The sequence below is a fragment of the Lemur catta genome, chromosome 7 (genome assembly GCF_020740605.2).
Source record: "Lemur catta isolate mLemCat1 chromosome 7, mLemCat1.pri, whole genome shotgun sequence".
In the NCBI taxonomy this organism is placed as follows: domain Eukaryota; kingdom Metazoa; phylum Chordata; class Mammalia; order Primates; family Lemuridae; genus Lemur; species Lemur catta.
In genome coordinates this window covers 99,883,222-99,904,992 of record NC_059134.1, presented here as the reverse complement: position 1 = coordinate 99,904,992, position 21,771 = coordinate 99,883,222, and the positions used below count along the sequence as shown (strand labels likewise).

The 21,771-nt window shown below is 45.2% G+C and overlaps 1 protein-coding gene and 1 non-coding gene across 3 annotated transcripts; both read left to right on the top strand.

The window, feature by feature from the left end:
* The first annotated feature begins 80 nt into the window (after window positions 1-80).
* Window positions 81-20,355, top strand: STX5 (syntaxin 5). 2 transcript variants are annotated; one of them, XM_045555939.1, is made up of 11 exons: window positions 81-245; window positions 928-1,171; window positions 2,220-2,290; window positions 2,456-2,511; window positions 2,629-2,699; window positions 5,909-6,025; window positions 6,109-6,165; window positions 6,332-6,413; window positions 6,892-6,998; window positions 7,156-7,277; window positions 19,617-20,355. In XM_045555939.1, exons 2-11 carry the CDS (start codon window positions 947-949, stop codon window positions 19,774-19,776), a joined length of 1,068 nt encoding a protein of 355 aa, XP_045411895.1. In that variant the 5' UTR covers window positions 81-245; window positions 928-946; the 3' UTR covers window positions 19,777-20,355. The 2 variants fall into 2 exon arrangements, with proteins under 2 accessions (XP_045411895.1, XP_045411896.1); XM_045555940.1 differs by lacking the exon at window positions 81-245 and adding an exon at window positions 488-550.
* LOC123643079 lies at window positions 11,381-11,483 on the top strand. Its single transcript, XR_006736651.1, has one exon. It is a non-coding gene; the product is annotated as a U6 spliceosomal RNA (small nuclear RNA).
* Window positions 20,356-21,771: the final 1,416 nt, after the last annotated feature.

Here is a 21,771-nt window from a genome sequence, read left to right as displayed (position 1 = left end):
ATGCCCTCCCCCTAGCCAATGGGAGGGCGAGATAGCTCTTGCGTTTCGTAGTGGGGCGTGTCTCTCGGGTCGCGGGGCTCGAAAGGCGTGGCACCGCCCCTCGTCACCGGGGGTGGAGTTACGTGTGGGTGACGTGGCGGCTTCTCGCCTTTGGTCGGGTTTCGGCGGCTTCAGCGCCCGGGGAGGAGGCTGTGACGGCCCGGGAGATTGTGGCAGTGGTGGCGGCGGCAGGAGGCAGAGAGGAAGTAAGATTCGCTCTAAGAGGGGGTCTGGCCGCTTGTCAGGTCCGGGGCAGCCGCTCTACGGGGGCGACGACGGGCGGAGGGAAGGGAACCGGGGCGAGCGGGCAAGTCCTGCCGGCCCGGCTCCGGGTGAGCGAATACCTTGCTGTCCAATCAGGAAAACCTCTGTTGAGAAAGACGTCGGCTTTAGCTAATCAGTGCTTGCAGTCTTTCAGAAGGCGGAACTTGGGAGGGGGTGGGACTTCCTGTTTCAAATAAACACCTAAAGGTTTCCCCCTCCGCCCACCGAAGTGTGTCCCTCTCCGGAGGTCAGTCACCGTTTCTCCCTAAGGGATCCAAGGAAGCCAAGGATACCAAAGGGCCGGGTTAGGGCCTGGGGCAGTTGCACAGGCCGGGCTAGAGTCTCAGGGCCACGAGACCTGGCTCTGGGTCAGTCTCTGCTTCAGGGTCCCCGGGCCCGCGCTCTGGTCGCCAGAGCCAAGTTGGAAGAAGAGTCTGAGGAGGGTTCTACTTGGGCCAGGGAGGAAGCGGGGCCCTTTCCGCTGTGGGCCAGCCCCAGGATCTGCGAGCGCCTTGGGCGCGAAAGTCCGTACCAAGTGAAGGGGCCCGAGGATTTTGCTGGTTAACGGGGGATTTTGTGGGGAAGGAAGCTGCCTGGGGAATGACACTCTCCCCTCCACAACAGTCCGAGGTTATGCGTCTCAATGATCCCGCGGAAACGCTACGGCTCTAAGAACACGGATCAGGGTGTCTACCTGGGTCTCTCAAAGACACAGGTCCTGTCCCCTGCAACTGCTGGCAGTAGCAGCAGCGACATCGCCCCTCTGCCCCCCTCAGTGGCCCTGGTCCCTCCCCCTCCGGACACCATGTCCTGCCGGGATCGGACCCAGGAGTTCCTGTCTGCCTGCAAGTCGCTGCAGAGCCGTCAGGTAAGGACTTGGAGTGGAAAAGGCCAAGAGCGAGCCTTACTCAAATCTGGGAAGGGCTGTGCTCCAGCAGTGTTATCTGCAGTAATTATTGGGGGAACCTGGTGGAACCGATAGGTTTGGATGGAGCCCATAGGATCTACTAAGCAACAAACAGAGAAGAGGTGGGCTAGCTAAGGAGAGGCTAGGAACTGTCCTAGACTTTTTTTGTGAGGAATCCCCTGGAGGGCAGGATTGCAATTCTGGAAGGAATACCTCAGGCCCAGAGGTGGCTGCAGTGTATTTGGTTTGAATAAGGAACAAGTTCTAGAAAGAGCCTTTAGCTGAGACACTTGCATCTCGAATTCCAATTCCAGTGTAGTTCTACCACAAGTTTGCTCTGTGACCACGGGGAAGTTAGTTAATCTAGCTGGGTCTCAGTTTTCCTATCTGTAAAATGGGAAAAGTTTTCTAGATCAGTAATTTATATCAAAATCACTTTGGAGTGCTTTTTTTAAAAAGTAGATTCTCTTGTTTCAGTCCAGACTTCTGGAATCTAAGTGGGACCCAAGTAACTGTATTTTAAAATATTTGTGCTGTTCAGCTCTTGTTAACAACTGCTGTTTAATGTGATCTCCAAGAGCCTTCCAGCTATTCTTGATTCCCTGATTCAAGAAAGAGAGTGGTAATACTACCTGTCATTTAGTGCTTACAACATATAAGGTAGTTAGCTACTTTTCAGCTCTTATGTTATTTAATCTTAGCAACAACAATAGGAGGTTGGTGGGCTGTGTTCATTTTATAGGAGAGGACATAGAGATACAGAATGATTTAAGAAACTTGCCCCAAATCCTCCAGCTAGTAAGTGGTAGAGTCAAGATTTGAACCCAGATCTGCCTGTCTTTGAATTAGGACTCTAAACTGCTACCACTGATAAATCTAGATCGTCTGATGGTGGATGCCACCAGTACTAGAGAAAGAGTTTAGTGGACACCTAAGGAAGGATGAAAGCTGGCAATGGACGGAGGAGGGTGGGGAACTAAAGTTGTCACCTCTGGTCATTGCTTTTCAGAATGGAATCCAGACAAATAAGCCGGCTCTGCGTGCTGTCCGACAGCGCAGTGAATTCACCATCATGGCCAAGTGAGTTGGGAGAAGTTTTGTGGTGGAGCGATATAATGTCTGAGAAGTAGACTTGCCTCTGGTGGCCTTGGCTGTGAGGGCTGGGATTGGTTATGCTGGAGCTAATGTAGGAAAAGGTCCTCTCCTACCTTTTCTCACAGTGTTCTCACTAATGATCATTTGCAGGCGTATTGGGAAAGACCTCAGCAACACATTTGCCAAACTGGAGAAGCTGACAATCTGTGAGTGTTCTTGGGGTCTTTCAGAGGTGGGACAGTGAACCAAAGAGCGCTGACAGTCAAATTCCCTGAGCCTTGTCTTTAACCTCACCTGTGGTGGCTTCTTATTTATCTCTATAGTGGCAAAGCGCAAGTCCCTCTTTGATGATAAAGCAGTGGAAATTGAGGAGCTAACATATATCATCAAACAGGTGAGCCACTAGCCACCAGGAGAGCCCAGTGTTCCAATCAGATCACTTCCATCATTTTCCAATGTCATGGAGGCCCAGAGCAAGTTTTTAGAGCCAGCCCTAAACATCCTGCTCCTGCATTGAGTCAGTAGACACTCATTAATCACCTACCATGTGCAAAGCACCAAGCTAGGCACTGGTGACATAAACATGAGACAAGATTCTTGCTTTCAAGGGCTTATTGTCTAGAAGGGGTATCCAGCTCCATAAACCCACACTTACAATGAGTAGGAGGTGTGAGTGGTACAGCAAAGATCTTATAGAAGGAGGAATGACACTGTTTGGAGACACTGGGAAAGATTTGAGAGAGGAGGTGAAATCTGAGTTGGCCCACGGCTTGTGTAGGTGCAGTGGAAAGACATCCCAGGCAGAGGAAATGGCTCGTGCCGAGGCATGGCTTATCAAAGGGAAGGTTCAAGTCTTTGCTCAGATGTCATCTACTCAGGGAGGCCCATGCTGACTATGGTGTTTAGTAGCCCCTCCTCCCAAACTCTGATCCCTCTTACCCTGCTCTGTTTTCTTTTTCTATAGCACTTGAAGCATCCTAACATTCCCTATAATTAACTTATTTGTTTATTGTTTGTTTCTGTTTCATTCTACTTACCCCAGTCTCCTCCCTCATAAAAAAAGAAAGAAAAGAAAAACATAAATAGCACAAGAGGATTCTTTTTTCCCTGTTTGTTCACAAACGTAGCCCAAGTGCGTATCTGGCACATAGTAGGCTTTCGATATTTTTTACTGAAGGACTGATTGGGAGGAGGCTGGGAAGATAGGATGGTGGCTGGTTGTGAAGGGCATTGTGGGCCTTGCTAAGGAGTGTGGAATCATCTTGATCCATGGGCTGTAAATGGAGTTTGATCAGGAACACAGATGGGGCAGAGAGGCTGGGGAACAGGCTGCTGTGATTGTCCAGTACAAAGATGATTATGGCAGAGGCCAAAGGGCAGACCCCTTCAGGAGACGCCGTGCTGGTAGAAAAGAGAGGGTTCCATTAGCTATGGGGCATTACTGCTCAGGCATGTAAGAGGGAGCTGTCTGGATTCAGATGGATTTGAGTTCACATCCCAGCTCCACCACTGATGTTGTCACCTTGGACAAGCCCCTAACTACTCTGAGCTTCAGTTTCCTTATCAGTAAGAAGTGGGTGATAACAGTAACTATCTCATAGGGTTCTTGTGAGGGTTCATTTGTTTAATTTTTTCAGTCAGTGACACTATCGAGTGACTTAGGGCTGAGACTACTTGAGATGGGGTTGGCTGGCCTGGCAGAAGTGACATTTGAGAACTGAATGATGAAGAAAACCTAGTCATCCAAAGATCTCGTGGGAGCATATTCCAGAAAGTGGGAATGAATAGCAAAGGAAGAGGTCCTGAAGTTTGGGCAACACTGGGGTTGTCAGTGTGGCTGCAGCATAGCAAGTGAGGAACAGACTGGCAGGAGATGAGGTCAGAGAAACGGGCATGGGCCAGACCACGGAGAGCCTGTGTGTGCCAGCTATGGAATTTGGGTTGTATTCTAAACTTAGTTGTAAACTCTTGGGAGATTTTAAGCAAGAGAATGACATACCTTGATTTTTGATTTAAAAGATTCCTCTGGTTGCTGTATAGAGAATGGATTGTAGGAAGGCAAGCTGAGAATAAGACAGTCACTTAGGAGGTTCTTGGAGATTTTTTTATTTAGAGAGAAAAGAAAAAGATTTGGACTAGGGTGGGTTCAGTAGAGAAGGAGAGATGTGGACAGATTCAGAGTATATATTGAAGCAGGGCATGGTGGCATTTGCCTGTAGTCTCAGCCACTAGGGAGGCTAGGCAGGCAGATCACTTGAGTCCAAGAGTTTGAGGCCAGCCTGGGCAATATAGCAAGACCTGTCTCTTAAAAAAAAAAAAAGTACACACAGAGTATGTGTTGGAATAAGGCAGGTTCTTTGTGGGTTCCTGATAGGTGTTGTGTGGATTTAAGGGAAAGGAGAGCTTTGTTTTTGGTCTGAGCACCTGGCGAGTGGTGGTGCCAATTACCAAAGTAGAAAAGAAGGGGAGGAATGGCTTTTGTGGGGGGAGGAATTAAGATTTCTTCTTTCATATGTTATAAGGACAAAGATAAAGTTGTAAGCTTCTTAGCATGTTATATGGCACACAGTAAGCAAATATAAAGCTGTTACATTTGACACAGTACTGTGTCCATACTTAGCACTCAGTAGATTATAGTTTAACTGTGGCATATAGGTGAGTTAAGGAGATGTGAACATGTGACTTAGAAGCTTCTAGCTTGGGTGCCTAGGTGGGAAGTGGTGCCATTTTCTAAGCCAGAACCCTCAGGGGAGAAGAATTTGTGGGGTAAAAACCTAGAATGCAGTTGTGGATGCGTGACTGTGAGAAAGCTACAGCAACTCCAAAAGAACAAGAATGGTCATCAGTAGAAGTGAGTCCGAGAGTCTCAAGAGGATGAATGGGGTTGGGATATTAATTGGAGGGACTCTAAAAATTGTCTAATCTGGGTTTTTCTTTTAGCCTATTTCTTACACTCGTTATTCTTGACTCCTTCCACCTCCTCCCCTTCCTTATGGTCGCTACCTGGCTCTGGTTACACTGGGGCAAGCTTTCTCTGTCTCCTTGTCTCACTTGGCCCTTGGCAAGCTGGACTGAGGAGGAGATGATACATTGGTCTGGTGTGAAAAGCCTGGCTGTGCTAATTCATTTTGTGTGACCTCGGACAAATCACAGCTTTTACTCTTGTAATAGTTATTTTTAAAAGGAATTCTGTGTATAAAAATCATCTCATTGATGCCTCTGGGAAACTGTGGTGCCTTTGACTTTTCCCTTTTCCTGTGTACTGTCCAGGTGCTTTGTTGGTCAGCATGCTCTGGGTCCAAGATTTTGGCTTTTGAAAGGGTTCTGAAGCCCTGAGCTTGACCCCACAGAGTGGAGCAGGGCAGTAGGGTAGAGGGGTAAACAAGTCATTTACAAATGGATGAGGTCCTATTTTGCTTCTTTCTGGCTCTTCTCTGTAGGGACTGAGCTAGGGCAAACACCAGATCTTGGAAAATCCTAGCAGGCCCTTCTGGTCTGTCTGGGATACTCTCACTCCCGTTAGTAACTTCCCCCCACAGGGAGAGACGATGGCTAAGGACTCTTTGGTTAATACTTGTTTTTTCTATGGGCTTTTTTTACCAGGACATCAATAGCCTCAACAAACAAATTGCTCAGCTTCAGGATTTCGTGAGGGCCAAGGGCAGCCAGAGTGGCCGGCACCTGCAGACCCATTCTAACACCATTGTGGTCTCCTTGCAGGTGAGACCTGGGGAGGAAGGGAGGGAGATGTAAAGGGGAGGAGGGTGTCATCTTCTTTGGCTAATCCTCTTCTTTTCTTCTAGTCAAAACTGGCTTCGATGTCCAATGACTTCAAATCAGTTTTAGAAGTGAGGACAGAGGTGAGAAGAACCTGTGTAGGAGGGATAGGAATGTGGGCATAAGGGTCCAAGAGGGAAATTTGAAAGGGACAAGTTCCACTGGGTTATGGGACCAACAGTGGGGGTCTCCTTAATGTACCTGCTTTCTAGCAGCCTCAGGACCTTTGCATTTCTTCCTCAACCCCAGAACCTGAAGCAGCAGAGGAACCGGAGGGAGCAGTTCTCCCAGGCACCCGTGTCAGCCCTGCCCCTTGCCCCCAACCACCTGGGTAAGTCACAGGCATTACGGGAAGCCTTGAGGGATAAAGCTCGTTACTGTGGTTATGATGGCATCCTCTACAGGCAGGTGTTGAGTAGGAGAACGGAAGGGCAAGGAAGTTGCTAGGCTTTGTCTCTCAGACCCAGACTGGGTTGTGGGGGTTCATGGTCCACACAGTCTCCCATGTTCTCACTGTCAGGGATGAATTCAGTCATACTCGGAAGAATAACAGTATCTAATATTTTTTGTACAGTTACTTTATTCATATTCTCTCATTCAATTTTCACAACCACCCTTTGAGAAAGCAACTGTTATTATCCCCCGTTTTACAGCTGAGGAAGCTGAGGCTCAGAGAGGTTAAATGACCTGTCCAGGGTCACAAGGCTAGTAAGTGCCAGAGCTTACTAGCAGATTCAAATCCAGAGTATGTGTGCTTTGAACCTAGCTTTTAACCATTAAAATATGCCATGTCCTCTTTTTTCCCCCAGGGGGTGGTGCTGTGGTTTTGGGGGCGGAGTCCCGTGCCTCCAGGGATGTGGCCATCGACATGATGGACTCTCGAACCAGCCAGCAGCTACAGCTCATTGACGAGCAGGTACCCAGGCTCCGAACTGGGGAGGCTCAGCTCCTCTGTTGTCCGCAAGAGAGTGTTTGGAGTGTGCCATGGGCAGAATGACTGGGAGGGTCCTGAAAACTCAGGCCCTACCTCGAAGAAGCTCATGCTGTTCATGTGCTCTCTCCCTCTCCTGAAGGATTCGTACATCCAGAGTCGTGCAGACACCATGCAAAACATTGAGTCTACAATTGTTGAGCTGGGTTCCATCTTTCAGCAGTTGGCACACATGGTTAAGGAACAGGAAGAAGCCATTCAGAGGTGAGACGCTCTCTCTCTCACCCCAAACAGAGGACTTTTCTCTTCCCTGTGGATAGGCATCTTGAAATGGGATAACGTGATGGCCTTTAAAAGAGTAGAGCGAATCCTGCCCACCCATTGGGCCCGGTTCACCTGCTTCTGTCCACTCAACAAGCATTTAATGAGCACCTGTTCACGTCAGGCACTGTTCTAGGTGTTGGAGATACAGCAGAGAATAGAACAGTAAAGTCTGTTTCATGGAGCTCACTTTGTAGCGTGTATATGGAGTGGATAGGGCAGGCAAGGACACCTATGATAAATAACTGACAAGACAGTTTGTGGTAATAATAAGGGCTACACAGAAAATTTAAGTAGGATGATATGTTAAGAAAGTAACGGAGTAGGTACATCAGATTGGGTGGCTGAGAAGGCTGCTCTGAAGCCATGACATTTAAGCAGAGATCTGTGATGATGAGGGATCTAGCCATGCCAAGTAGAGAGAAATACTGTTAACTCCCTCACCTTCTCCCAAGTCAGATGTCACCTTCTCTACAGGACCTATCTTACCATCCTATCTAAAATCACAACTTGCTCCTCCAAACCTAGCACCTGTACTGTGTATCCTACTCTACTTTTTTTAAAAGCATTTATCACTTTTTTAACACACTGGACCATTTACTTATGTATTTCTCATTATCCATCTCCTTACTAAGATGTAAGTTTCACAGGGGCAAGTGATCTTTGTCTCTTATTCACTGCTGAATCCTTGTAACTGAATGAATGATCACTAAGTGCCACAGAAAAGCAGATAAAATGCCTCTTGCAGTAGCAGGTTGTGCCAGAGGAACACAGAAGTCCGTCCGCTGGTAGACCTCTGCCTACCTCCCTCCAGTACCACCCTGTACCTCTGTATCCCTGCTCATGACTTTCTAGCCACACTGGCCTTCTTGATTCTTGAGTACAGCAAAACTGTCCTATCTTAGGGCCTTTGCTCTAGCGGTCCCCACTGCGCCATTGTGCCCAGCCTGTTAGACATTTAAGTGGAGATGTTGAACAGGCAGATGGACATACAGCGTTCAGGAGACAGGCCTGGGCCAGAGATAAAAATGTGGGCAGAATTAAACTTTGAAGCTGGATGAGAAAGTACATGTAAAGAAGAGAATCATGGTCCAGAAGTAGTGGCTCACGCCTGTTATCCTAGCACTCTGGGAGGCCAAAGCAGGAGGATTGCTTGAGGCCAGGAGTTTGAGACCAGCCTGAGCAAGAGCAAGACCCTGTCTCTACAAAACATAGAAAAATTAGCTGAGTGTAGCGGCACATGCCTGTAATCCCAGCTAATCAGGAGGCTGAGGGAGGAGGATCACTTGAGCCCAGGAGTTTGAGGTTGCAGTGAGCTAGGATGACACCACTGTACTCTAGCCCAGGCAACGGAGCAAGACCCTGTCTCAAAAAAAAAAAAAAGGGGGGGAGGATCAAGCACTGAGTCCTGTGGTCATTTTTAAACTCAAATGTCAGTCCTGGGTAAAGACTGAAAGGAGGATAGCTGTGAGGTAGGAAGAAAAATACATAAGCATGGTGTCCTAGGAGCCAGTAGAGGGTAAGTCAGGGGATGAGTGAAGGGACAAGTGATCAGGTAGGACACATGTCACTGATACGCCAAGCAAGATGAGATCTGAGAATTTAATTGGAACGTTTAGCTCATTAACATTTAATTTTTAATAAGGTTGGATTTAAGTCAAATATTTCACTATTTGTTTTCTGTTTTTCCCTTCTGTTTTTGTTCTCTGTTTCTCCTTTCCTGTCTTCTTTTGAACTAATGGAGATTTTGTTTAGAATTTCATTTTGTCTGTTGCTCTTCTTGCTGTATGTCATTCCTTTTCTTTTTTAGTGGTTGCTCTAGGGATCAAAATATGCATCATTAATTTTTCACAGTCTACTTCATATAAAATGTTAAAATATTATAACCCTCTCACTCTATCCTTTATTCTATAGTTATCATGTTTGTTGGATCTATATACTTTATAAATCCCAGAGTATAATACTGTATTTTATGCTTTAAAATTAAATATTTTAAAGAACTAAGAGGAAAAATAAGTCTTATACATTTTCAGTGTTCATTACTCCTTCCTGAATATCCAAGTTACCATCTGGTATCACTTCCCTTTAACCTGAAGAAGCACTTCCTTTGGCATTTTTTGTAGTGCAGATCTGCTGACAATAATTCTTTTAGTTTTCTTACATCTGAAAATGCCTTTATTTCACCTTCATTTTTGAAGTATATTTTCTCTGGATATAGAATTCTGGCAGCCTGGGCAACATAGCGAGACCTCGTCTCTACAAAAAAAATAAGAAAAATTAGCCGGCTGTGGTGCACGTGCCTGTAGTCCCAGCTACTAGGTAGGCTGAGGTGAAGTGAGAGGCTGCAGTGAGCTATGATTGCACCACTGCACTCCAGCCAGGGCAACAAAGTGATACCTGATCTCAGAAAAAAAAGCATTCTGGGTTTACGGTTTTATTCTTTAAGCATATTTTAAGCACATTAAATGTGTCACACTTTCTGTCTTTTGGTCTGTCTTGTTTTTAATGAGAAGTCAGGGGTAATTCTAATTGTTGTGTGTGATGTGTTTTTTCTCTGGCTGCTTTTCAATATATATTTTTTTATCTTTGGTTTTTAGCAGTTGACTATGGTATATCTAGATGTGATTTTCTTTGAATTTATCTGGCTTGAGGTTCTCTGAGCTTCTTTCATCTGTAAATTTATGTCTTTCACCAAATTTAGGAATTACTTGGCCATTATTTCTTCCAGTTTTCTTCTGCCTCTTTCTGTCCCCTCTTTCTGGATATGTGTGTGTGTGTGTGTGTGTATTTGATGTGTATTTGATATGTAAGATGACACTGGAAAGGAATACAGGCAGTCCCTGTATTCCTTCGGGTGTCCGAAGGAAGTCCCCGTATTCATTCCATATGGATGTCCTGACTTATTGGCATTCCATACTTACGAACGCCAATAAGTTATGAGCCCTCCCAAGGCTCCCCACAAGGATAATCCATAATAAAATAATTAAATTAATAATTCAGGAACTAATTTCTTCCGTGCAGGTGCACAAGCCTGCATGGTGTAAGTGGTTCATTGGTGCAGCGTCCTTACGCTGTCAGCTAGTCTCATTTTTTGGACGGTCACTTACGCACAGCATCACTTTCATCTTAACTTTCTTATTCGAGTTTGTGAGTCTGTGTTCACCCTCATGACCTGCCTCCAAAGCGAAAGTGCACTGCAGGTCCAGGTGAGCCTGCAACGAAGAGAAAGGTGATTACAATGAAAACTAAAGTATAAACAATTAAGTGTTTGAAGAAAGGCCAGACGCCACCATTCATTTGGGAAAGCATCAGACTTCAGTCACTCAACTATCAGAACAATTATAAAGGATTAAGTGAGAATAATGGAACATGTGAAAGCCTCCAGTGAAAGTATCAATTATTACTAAGCACCATAGTAGATTAATTATTGAAATGGAAAGGCTACTATTGATTTGGTTAGATCAAAATAAGCATAACATTCCCATTTAGCCTAGCAGTGATGCAACATTGGGTGTTAACCTTTAATATTCTTTTTTGAAATTTCTCCTGTCTCCTATCTAAACTTTTTGCATGAGTTTCTTTTTATGTTGTTTGTTTGAATTAAAGAACACAATAGTTTCTGTAACTTATTATTACAGTACAGGAGTATTATTATTACAGTGTTACACTGTATTACCACATATGAGCCATTATTGTTGTTGTTATTATTATTGTATATGCGCTGTTCATCAGGGATTCGAGTTACATACAAATCTGACCTAAAGATGTTTTCAGGAATGTATCTGGTCCATAACCCAGGGACTGCCTCTATATCTCTGTGTGTGTGTGTGTGTGTGTGTGTGTGTGAGTGTGTGTGTGTGTGTAAAACAGTCAATTTACTGTTAAGCCCATCTGGTGAATTTTTCCTTTCAGATATTGTATTTTTCAGTTTTAAAATTACCATTTGACGCCTGGTGCGGTGGCTCACGCCTGTAATCCTAGCACTCTGGGAGGCTGAGGCAGCAGGATTGCTTGAGGTCAGGAGTTCAAGACCAGCCTGAGCATGCTTGCTTCAGCAGCACACATACTAAAATTGGAATGATACACAGAAGATTAGCATGGCCCCTGTGCAAGGATAACGCGAAGGAAAAAAAAAAAAAAAACTAGCCTGAGCAAGAGCAAGACCCTGTCTCTACTAAAAATAGAAAAATTAGTCAGGCAGTGGCATGCAGCTGTAGTCCCAGCTACTCAGGAGGCTGAGGCAGGAGGATCGCTTGAGCCCAGGAGTTTAAGGTTGCTGTGAGCTATGATGATGCCACTGCACTCTAGCCAGGGCAACAGAGTGAGAGACTCTTACCTCTGAAAGCAAAAAAAAAATTACCATTTGGTTCTTTTCTGTAGCATCTGTTTCTCTGCTGAGATTTACTGTCTTTTTAAAGTCATTACAGGAATGTTTTCCTTCAGTTATAATAGCTGCTGTAAGATCCTTGTCTCCTGATTCCCAACATCTGGGTTGTCCTAGGGTTGGTCCCATTCTTTGCCTCTTCTCTTGAGAATGGCTAACAGTTTCCTGTTTCATTCTGTGTCTACTAATTTGGGATTCTATCATGCATGTTGTGATTGATGCATGACAGGGATTCTGGATTATGTTATGTTTCCCCAAGTTATGCCTACTTTTATTTTAGCAGGCTGTTTTGGCTGAACTAAGGAGGTAGCTGTTTTTTATACTTTGCAGTTTATAGTTGATATTCATGGAATGGTTGGTATAACAGGAGGTAGCCAGCCATTACGGGAAGCAGAACCTCGAGGAATGAGATATAATCATTGGGTTCAGTAATGTAGATGATGTTGGTGACTTTGAGTCAGGTTCAGTGGAGGGATGGGAACAAAAGCTTGAATGGAGTGGGGTTCAAGACAGAATGAAGAAGAGCAATTAGAAAGAGTAGGCCAGGCGCGGTGGCTCACGCCTGTAATTCTAGCACTCTGGGAGGCCGAGGAGGGCGGATTGTTTGAGCTCAGGAGTTCGAGACCAGCCAGAGCAAGAGCGAGACCCCATCTCTACTAAAAATAGAAAGAAATTATATGGACAGCTAAAATATATATATAGAAAAAAATTAGCCGGGCATGGTGGCACATGCCTGTAGTCCCAGCTACTCGGGAGGCTGAGGCAGGAGGATTGCTTGAGTTCAGGAGTCTGAGGTTGCTGTGAGCTAGGCTGACGCCACGGCACTCACTCTAGCCTGGGCAACAGAGTGAGACTCTGTCTCAAAAAAAAAAAAAAAAAAAAGAAAGAGTAGGAATAGACAGTTCTTTCCAGGAGTTTTGCTTTAAAATGGAGCAAGGAAATGGAGTGATGGGAGAAGTAAGTCGGAAGTTTTCTTTTTTAGTTTTTTATTATGAAAATTTTTAAGTTTACCAAAAAGTTGAAAGAACCACAATAAATACTAATATATCTACCACTTAGATTAATAGTTGTTAATATTTGCCTAGATTTGCTTTATCTTTTATTTATTTTTTATTTTTATTTATTTATTTTTTTTTGAGACAGAGTCTCCCTCTGTTGCCTGGGCTAGAGTGCCATGGCATCAGCCTGGCTCAAAGCAACCTCAAACTCCTGGGCTCAAGCGATCCTCCTGCCTCAGCCTCCTGAGTGGCTGGGACTACAGGCATGTGCCACCATGCCCGGCTAATTTTTCTATGTATTTTTTTAGCTGTCCGTATAATTTATTTCTATTTTAGTAGAGACAGGGTCTTGCTCTTGCTCAGGCTAGTCTCGAACTCCTGACCTCGAGCGATCCACCAGCCTCGGCCTCCCAGAGTGCTAGGATTAGAGGCGTGAGCCACCATGCCCGGCCTATATATATTTTTAGTTGTCTAGATAATTTCTTTCTATTTTTAGTAGAGACGGGGGTCTTGCTCTTGCTCAGGCTGGTCTCGAACTCCTGAGCTCAGCCTCAGCCTCCCAGAGTGCTAGGATTACAGGTGTGAGACACCACCCCCCACCCTGCCCCCCCGGCCTATCCTTTATTTTTATGAACCTTTTCAAAGTAGATTGTAGATGTCAAGACACTCCATCCCTAAATACTTTGACATGCATCTGCTAAGAATAAAGGAAGTCTCTTTAAAAACCACACCCAGTTATCACATCCATGAGTTTTAACAATTTCCTAATATTACCTAATATCCAGCCAGTGTTCAGATTTTCCCAGTTGTCCCAAAATTGTTTTATTAGCCTTTTAAAAACTAAATCAGAAATCAAGCAAAGTTTACACGTTATTTAGTTACATTTCTTTATCCTCTTGTATTCTAGTTCTTTTATCCCACTCCCTCTTTTTCTTAAGGTGACTCTGAAGAGAGAAAGCTATGTGCCCTGTTGAGTGTCCTATATCCCAAATTTGTCTGACTGTTCTTCTATCCCCTGTATTTCTTGCAAATTGGAAGTGTAGTCTAATGGTTTTACTGGATTTAGCTTAAACATTTTAGAAAGGAATACTTCACAGGAGGTGCTGTGTACTTCATCTTATATCTCATTAAGAAGCATTTAATGTTAGATTGTCCCTATATTACTGAGGACAAGTATGGTCACTCGATTAAAGTAGTGACAGACATAGTTCTCCTTTTCAAAGTACATTTTCATCTTTGCAATCAGCAAGTAATTTCTGGGATGCTCTGTGATACCCTGTTGCCTGGACCTTCCACATAATGTTTCTAGCATCCATTTATGATGCTTGTCTGAATCAGTTTATTTCATTGCAGTGCATTTTTCCATAAAGAACTTTATTAACTGTAAGAACTGAACTACCTCTTAATCAGGTTAGATGAAACAATTATTTTCCTGTACTTTTGAGTAGATAGTTGATGGAGCAGTTGCCATGAAGAGTGACAAGAATTTCTATTTTTTGTTTTTTTTTAATTCTTCTTCCATTTTGGGCATCATTGTAGACTTACGGTTTTAATGTGTTCTTTGTATTATAATCAGTGTAATGATTATTTTCAATGCTCACATTGTTCCTCTGGTGGGAGCCAAGAGGTTTTGGGGTTTTCTGTTTGTTTTTTTTAAAGGCTGAGAGAAAATAAAAGTGTGTTTCTGTGCCAAAGTCTAGGGCTTGGCTGTAAGAGGAGCTGGAGATAGGTGGGAAGGCAGAATATGCCCTACAGATGCTGGGGGTGGCAGATGAGGGGCTAGGGGGTGGGTGGCAGTTGTCTTCAGACCCCTTCAGTCTTCTCATTTCAGTAAGAAGAAAGACCATTAGTAGAGAGGATGGAAGAGGAAGTGTGGGAGGTTTGAGGAATCCACAGGTGGGCACAATCCTGGCCACTTGCTCTTTTGCCTTTAGGCAAGTTCCACTCCTGGTTGATCTATATTTGCATAGCACCCGGCAGAGCATTCTTACCGTAGACTGTTGATCATGTGAAACTGAGTGAACAGCTACGTTAGTATAAAGCAGGTTTCCCAACACCAGTCCACTAAGCGGCCTCACACATTTAACTGGGCAAGGTAAAGAAAACACTTGGAGATTCTGACTCCACAGATGTGAATAGCATGGGCTTCCAGGAAGTTTCATTTTTTTACAAACTTCTTCGGGGGTTCTGATGAACATCAAGGTTTGTGGGAACCACTGATTGAAAGGTTGTTTGGGCCAGGCGTGGTGGCTCATGCCTATAATCCTAGCACTCTGGGAGGCCAAGGCAGGAGAATCACTTGAGGTCAGAAGTTCGAGACCAGCCTGAAGAAGATTGAGACCTTGTATCTACCAAAAATAGAAAATTAGCTTGGCGTGGTGGCACGAGCTTATAGTCCCAACTACTCAGGAGGCTGAGGCAGGAGGGTCACTTGAGCCCAGGAGTCTGAGGTTGTAATGAGTGAGCTATGATGACACCACTGTACTCTACCTGGGGCGACAGAGCAAGACTCTGTTTCAAAAAAAAAAAAAAAAGTTTATTTTTTTAAAGGAAGGACTGCCTTTTTTTTTTGGAGACAGGTTCTGGCTCTGTCGCCCAGGCTACAATGCAGTGGCTCAATCATAGTTCACTGCTGTCTCGAATTCCTGGGTTTAAGCAGTCCTCCTGCCTCAGCCTCTTGAGTAGCTGGGACTATAGGCTTGCACCACCACACCCAGCTGATTTTTCTTATTTATTTATTTATTTAAGAGACGGGGGTCTTACTATGTTGCCCAAGCTGGTCTTGAACTCGTGACCTCAAGCAATCCACGTCAGCCTCCCAAAGTGCTAAGATTATAGGCATGAACCACCGTGCCTAGCCAAAAGGTTGTTTGTTTACTGTACATTGAGCACCACCCATTTATAAGGTATTGTGAGTACAGCTGTCTTGATCCTATAGTCAGGAGAATTTACTGATTCTTACCTGGTTCAGCTGAGACCTATGGAACCCCTTGCCAAGTTAGGCCATAAACACTATAGTCCCTTGGGCCGTGTTGTTTTTTGAATATCAGAATATTGTTATAGATTCAGTGAAACAGAATTACAAAAGATATTTGGGTTCTTTCCCCAATGCGTATGTGGTTTTTCGGGTTGTTTTTTTTTTTTTTTGACAGAGTCTCATTCTGTTGCCCGGGCTAGAGTGCCAATGGCGTCAGCCTAGCTCACAGCAACCTCAAACTCCTGGGCTCAAGTAATCCTCCTGCCTCAGCCTCCCGAGTAGTTGGGACTACAGGCATGTACCACCATGCCCGGCTAATTTTTTCTATGTATTTTTAGTTGTCCAGCTAATTTCTTTCTATTTTTTTTAGTAGAGACGGGGTATTGCTCTTGCTCAGGCTGATCTTGAACTCCTGAGCTCAAATGATCCTCCCGCCTCGGCCTCCCAGAGTGCTAGGATTAGAGGCGTGAGCCACCGCGCCTGGCCTACATTTATTGTGCACTTTATTTCTGTTATTACATTGTGATATATAATGAAATAATTATATAACTCACCATAATGCAGAATCTACTACTGCCGCTGATCTTACAGGAGGTGGATTTCAGATGGTGATGCGAGCGATGGGGAGCATCTGTAAATATAGATGAAGCTTCACTTGCTCGCCAGCCACTCACCTCCTGCCGTGCAGCCTGGTTCCTAACAGACCATGGACCAATATTGGTCTTTGGCCCAGAGGTTGGGGCCTGGGGGTTGGGGACCGCAGCTTTAAATCATCTCTGGATTACTTGTAATACCTAATATAATGGAAAAGCTATGCAAATAATTGTTATGCTATATTGTTTATGGAATAATGACAAAAAAAGTCTATACATGTTCAAGACAGATGCAACCAGCCTGTTTTTTCCCCCCTTGAGTCGTTTTTTTTTTTTTTTTGGAGATGGAGTCTTGCTCTGTCTCCTAGGCTAAAGTGCGGTGGTACGTAGCTCACTGCAACCTTGAACTCCGGCCTCAAGTGATCCTCCTGCCTTGGCCTCCCAGAGTGCTAAGATTACAGGTGTGAGCCACTGTGCCCAGCCTCTCTAAGTTATCACTACGGAATCATGATTTCAATGTATTATAATCCATTACTGTCATTATTATTATTTTTTATTTTTAGAGACAAGGTCACAGTCTGCCTCCCAGGCTGAAGTGCAGCAGTGTGATCATAGCTTGCTGCAGCCTTGAACTCCTGGGCTCAAGCAATCCTCCCAATTCAGCCTCCTGAGTAGCTGGGACTACAGGCATACACTACTGCTCCTGGCTGATTTTTCATTCTTTTTTTTTTTTTTTTTTTTAAATAGAAATAGGGTCTGAATATGTTGCCCAGGGTGGTCTCAACCTCTTGGGCTCAACCAATCCTCCCACCTCGGCCTCCCAAAGTGTTGGGATTACAGGCATGAGTCACTGCACCTGGACTATCATTATTCTTTATGACAATCAGGTTTCCTAAATCTGACCATATGAAGCCACTTCAAGTCAGCTTCTATGTCTTCTTAACATGACCCCATTAACTCTGTGTCAGAAAGTTTTGGCAAACTGAAACTCAGAAAACCAAAATCTCAGGTCTAATTATGGTCAAGTAATCATGATAGTTCTTAGACTCACTGTCTTCTTAGGTTCAACCTTTTTTTTTTTGTCCCACCTTCTCATACTCTCTTGTAATCTTCTCACATGAATTTCGTCATCCATCCTTTCTGTGCAGATTCTAGCTGCTTACTGCTTGATTCCTTACCTCTATAGTTTTGTCTCTCTCCACTCACGTTCTTTTGTCCTCCTTCCCGTGTATACTTTTTCCTTTCTGTTTTCCTCAGGCCTCTCTACCCCATGCCATTTTCTGCTTTATTCATTTCCATTTTCTAATTACTACTTCCTCTGAGTGGCCCATTAATTGCTGTTTTTTTCACCACCAGAGTTCCCTTCTATTAGTTTTTTGTTTTTTTTTTTTGAGACAGAGTCTCACTTTGTTGCCCGGGCTAGAGTGAGTGCCGTGGCGTCAGCCTAGCTCACAGCAACCTCACACTCCTGGGCTTAAGCGATCCTCCTGCCTCAGCCTCCCGAGTAGCTGGGACTACAGGCATGCGCCACCATGCCCGGCTAATTTTTTTCTATATATTTTTTTAGTTGGCCAGATGATTTCTATTTTTTAGTAGAGACAGGATCTCACTATTGCTCAGGCTGGTCTCGAACTCCTGACCTTGAGCGATCCACCCGCCTCGGCCTCCCAGAGTGCTAGGATTACAGGCGTGAGCCACCGCGCCCAGCCACCTTCTATTAGTTTTCATTCATGGATTCTTGTTTAAAATCTTTTATATGCCGGATTACATTTATCAAGTTTATTCATTTTTTAAATGTTTACTGGTTTATTATAAAGCATACAACTCAGGAATGGCAAGATGGAAGAGACACACAGGCCGAGGTATGGGCAGTGGCGCCTCCATGTGGAGCTCGGAGCTTCTGTGGCCTCTCTGGGCACTTTGCCCTCCCAGCACATCATTGCGTTCACCAGCCTGGAAGCTCCAAGTTTATCCATTTTTGTTAAGCAAAGCCATTCACAATTGCCAATGTGAGCATTATTCAGTATGCGATAACAAGTGTGCTCACACTGAGGGATGTAATTATAGCCAAAAGCTAGGAAACCTGACACTTTAGTTAGCCTATCTGACATAAATAGGGAATTATAGTTCAGGCTTCTGTATTTGAGACACAGTCCTCATGACCAAGTTCTCCACCTTCCCAGGACCGTGGGCTTGTAGCCACTGGCCCAACCTTTTTCACTCTTCAACTGGACTGCCAGGCCCCACCGGCTTTTCCATACTTGGCTTGCCAAGGTCTCTGTTCCCAGGAACTTCCTTTGCAAAGAACAGGGTTTGTATTTGGTTTTTAGGATTGCATGTACAGATTGGCTGCGGAATGTTTTATTTTTCTCAGTAATCTTTCAAGAGATTTGTCCTTCCTCTGAGGACTTCTCTACACCCTGGAGAGAGACATTCTCCTAGTAATGTAGAGCTTTTTTTATCCCCTGATTTCTTGTCCATATCATTAGGTTTTTCTTTCTTTTTCACTCAGAACCAAGATTTCCTGACTGTAATGGTCTGTGAACTTTTTCCCACTTATTACAAATACAGTACATATTTGTTAGATAAAAATCAGTAAATACTGATGAGCAAAAATTAGAATAACATTTTGGGGACTCTTATAGGTTGGGGATTTTATATTAACTCACTGAAGACCATAACCTGAGAGGAGGTAGGGACATTATCCTCATTTTGTGGTGAGGAAAATGAGATTTGAAGTTGAATGACTTAGTAAGCTAGTAAGTAGCAGAGCTGGTTTTTTTTTTTTTTTTTTTTTTTTTTTTAGACAGAGTCTCACTTTGTTGCCTGGGCTAGAGTGCTATGGCATCAGCCTAGCTCACAGCAACCTAAAACTCCCAGACTCGAGTGATCCTCCTGCCTCAGCCTCCCGAGTAGCTGGGCCTACAAGCATATGCCACCATGCCCGGCTAATTTTTCTATATATTTTTAGCTGTCCATATGATTTCTTTCTATTTTTAGTAGAGACAGGGTCTCGCTCTTGCTCAGGCTGGTCTCGAACTCCTGAGCTCAAACAATCCTCCCGCCTTGGCCTCCCAGAGTGCTAGGATTATAGGCGTGAGCCACCAGCGCCCGGCCAGAGCTGGTTTTTAAACCAGAAGCAAGACATATTTTTAGTATCCTTCTAGAGCCTTTTCTATACATAAGTATACACAATAATGGGATCATATTGTATATAAACACTGTTTTCTCCCACATGTGACCATCTTTCCATGTCAATAAATAGACTTCAACAGCATTCTTTTTAATCCAGTGTCCTTTTGTTTCCTCCTCTCCCGGCCCTGTCCCCAGGATCGACGAGAACGTGCTAGGAGCCCAGCTGGATGTTGAGGCCGCCCATTCAGAGATCCTCAAGTACTTCCAGTCAGTCACCTCCAACCGGTGGCTCATGGTCAAAATCTTCCTCATCCTCATTGTCTTCTTCATCATCTTTGTGGTCTTCCTTGCCTGAACCCTGTTCACTCTGAGGCAGTCCGTGGGGGGTTGGGACCCTCCTGGGAAGGCAGGTGGCCAGTGCTGCCACTGAGCCTGTGCAGGGTACTTGGGAGAAAGGCCCTGCTTCCCTGGAACTGCTAGGAATGGCCACTGCCCATGATCTCCCACTCCTTGTCTCTGGCCACCCTGTCCTCCCCTCAGCACCCTCAGGCCCATGAAACACACACAGCTCTGGATTTGGACTCTGCTGTGAAGAGAGCAGAGGCCAGCTGGGGGCCAGGAGGGGAGGTTGTCTCCACTAGGAAAATTTTTATAAACCCTCCCCCACCTCTCCCAAAGGGAACTTTGGCAGCAAGGGGAAATGATGCCCTTGCCCACCTCCTGTGAGTGAGGAGAGGAAGCAAAACTGTCCCAGGGACCAACTTTCCCATCTGGGTTATCACCTGACCTCTTCTTCCTCTCTTCACCATGTGAGGCAGGAGGCCCTGAGCCCTTCAGCTGCCTGCACAACCCTTGACATTGGCTGCTGGTGACTCAATTTGCCAAATGTGCAGCAGTCCGTTTTCTCCCAATTACAGCAAGACTGTCAGCCTCACTAGCAATGTCATCATTTCTGGGTGGGAGCGTCGAAGGGCCTAGGCAGCAAGTGGAGTGAGCCCACTGCCCACTACAGAACTGAAAGGGTTGGGCTAATGGCTCTGAGGAGGCCCACTACTGACCCACTCAGCTTTGGGCTCTGTCCACACAGCTGCCTCCAGGCAGGGGATAACCAAGTGCGCAATACCTCATTAGCATGGAAACTTCCTTGCAAATACGGGAGCAGGATCCCAGAGTGGACCCCAGATTGGTGGCAACCTCCAGGACCATCTCAAGTGGCGTCTGGACCTGTTTCATCTGTATCCTCCAACCATTTGGCCCTAATTCTTTGAACTGAATGAGGCAGGAGCTCTGCCTGCTGCCAGGAGCAGAAGGTGAAGAATTTTTTCCAAGTTCCATCTGAGGCGCTTGGTTCCCTCCAAGCCCCTCACCAAATCCAAACCTGTCACAGAGAAGTGGAGGAGAGACCTGGCTGGAATACCCTCTCCCCAGGGAGATTAATATGCTGCTTTGTCCTTCCTGACCAGGACTACACAGCCACACCATTTTGAGGTCACTTGAGTCACCCCACCTCACACATCCCAAAGGAAATTCACGCTATAGAGAGAACAATCACTGTACTCAAGGGCTGGTCCCAGTATTTTGGGGGATCTGGGAGAGCCCGTAGCTCCAGCATTTTAAAATTTCATCTTTCCTTGGCATCTCTTCATCGAGTGGTCTGCCACAGCTGGCTAGCTTCTCTGCCCCATTAACACAGGCTGGGGGGCTAGCATGGCACACCAGTGATGGGTGGGGCTTGTGAAGACAGTGCTTGTCAAATCCCTGATAGATGCTGTCTCATTAACTCGGGGGGAAATGTGTAGAACAAGTTTATTTCACAAATATTTGTGGGGTTGCCTTTTTGTTTTTTTTTGAGACAGAGCCTCTCTCTGTTTCCTGGGATAGACTGCAGTGGAATCATCAATAGCTAACTGCCGCCTCAAATTCCCAGGCTCAAGTGATTGTCCCACCCCAGCCTGCAGAGTAGTTGGGACTACAGGTGTGTGCCATGCCACCACGCCTGGATAATTTTTCGTAGGGGTTGGGGTCTCGCTATGTTGTCCAGGCTGGTATCGAACTCCTGGCTTCAAGCAATCTCCAGCCTTAGCCTCCCAAAGTGCTGGGCTTATAGTTGTGAGCTACTGTGCCTGGCCTGTTGAGTTTCTACTATGTGCTGGCGTGATACTGAGCCAGGCGCTGGAGGAAAAAAGCTATGAATTAGTTAAGGTTCCTGCTCCCACGGAGCTCACATTCTAGTTCAGTTTTGTGATTATTGATCCATTTAACAGGCGAGGAAAGCCGGGCTGAAGGAGCTGAGCCAAGAAACACTGCCCAGATTCCGCTAGGGGTTTGTGAGCGATCACTCCCACTCCGA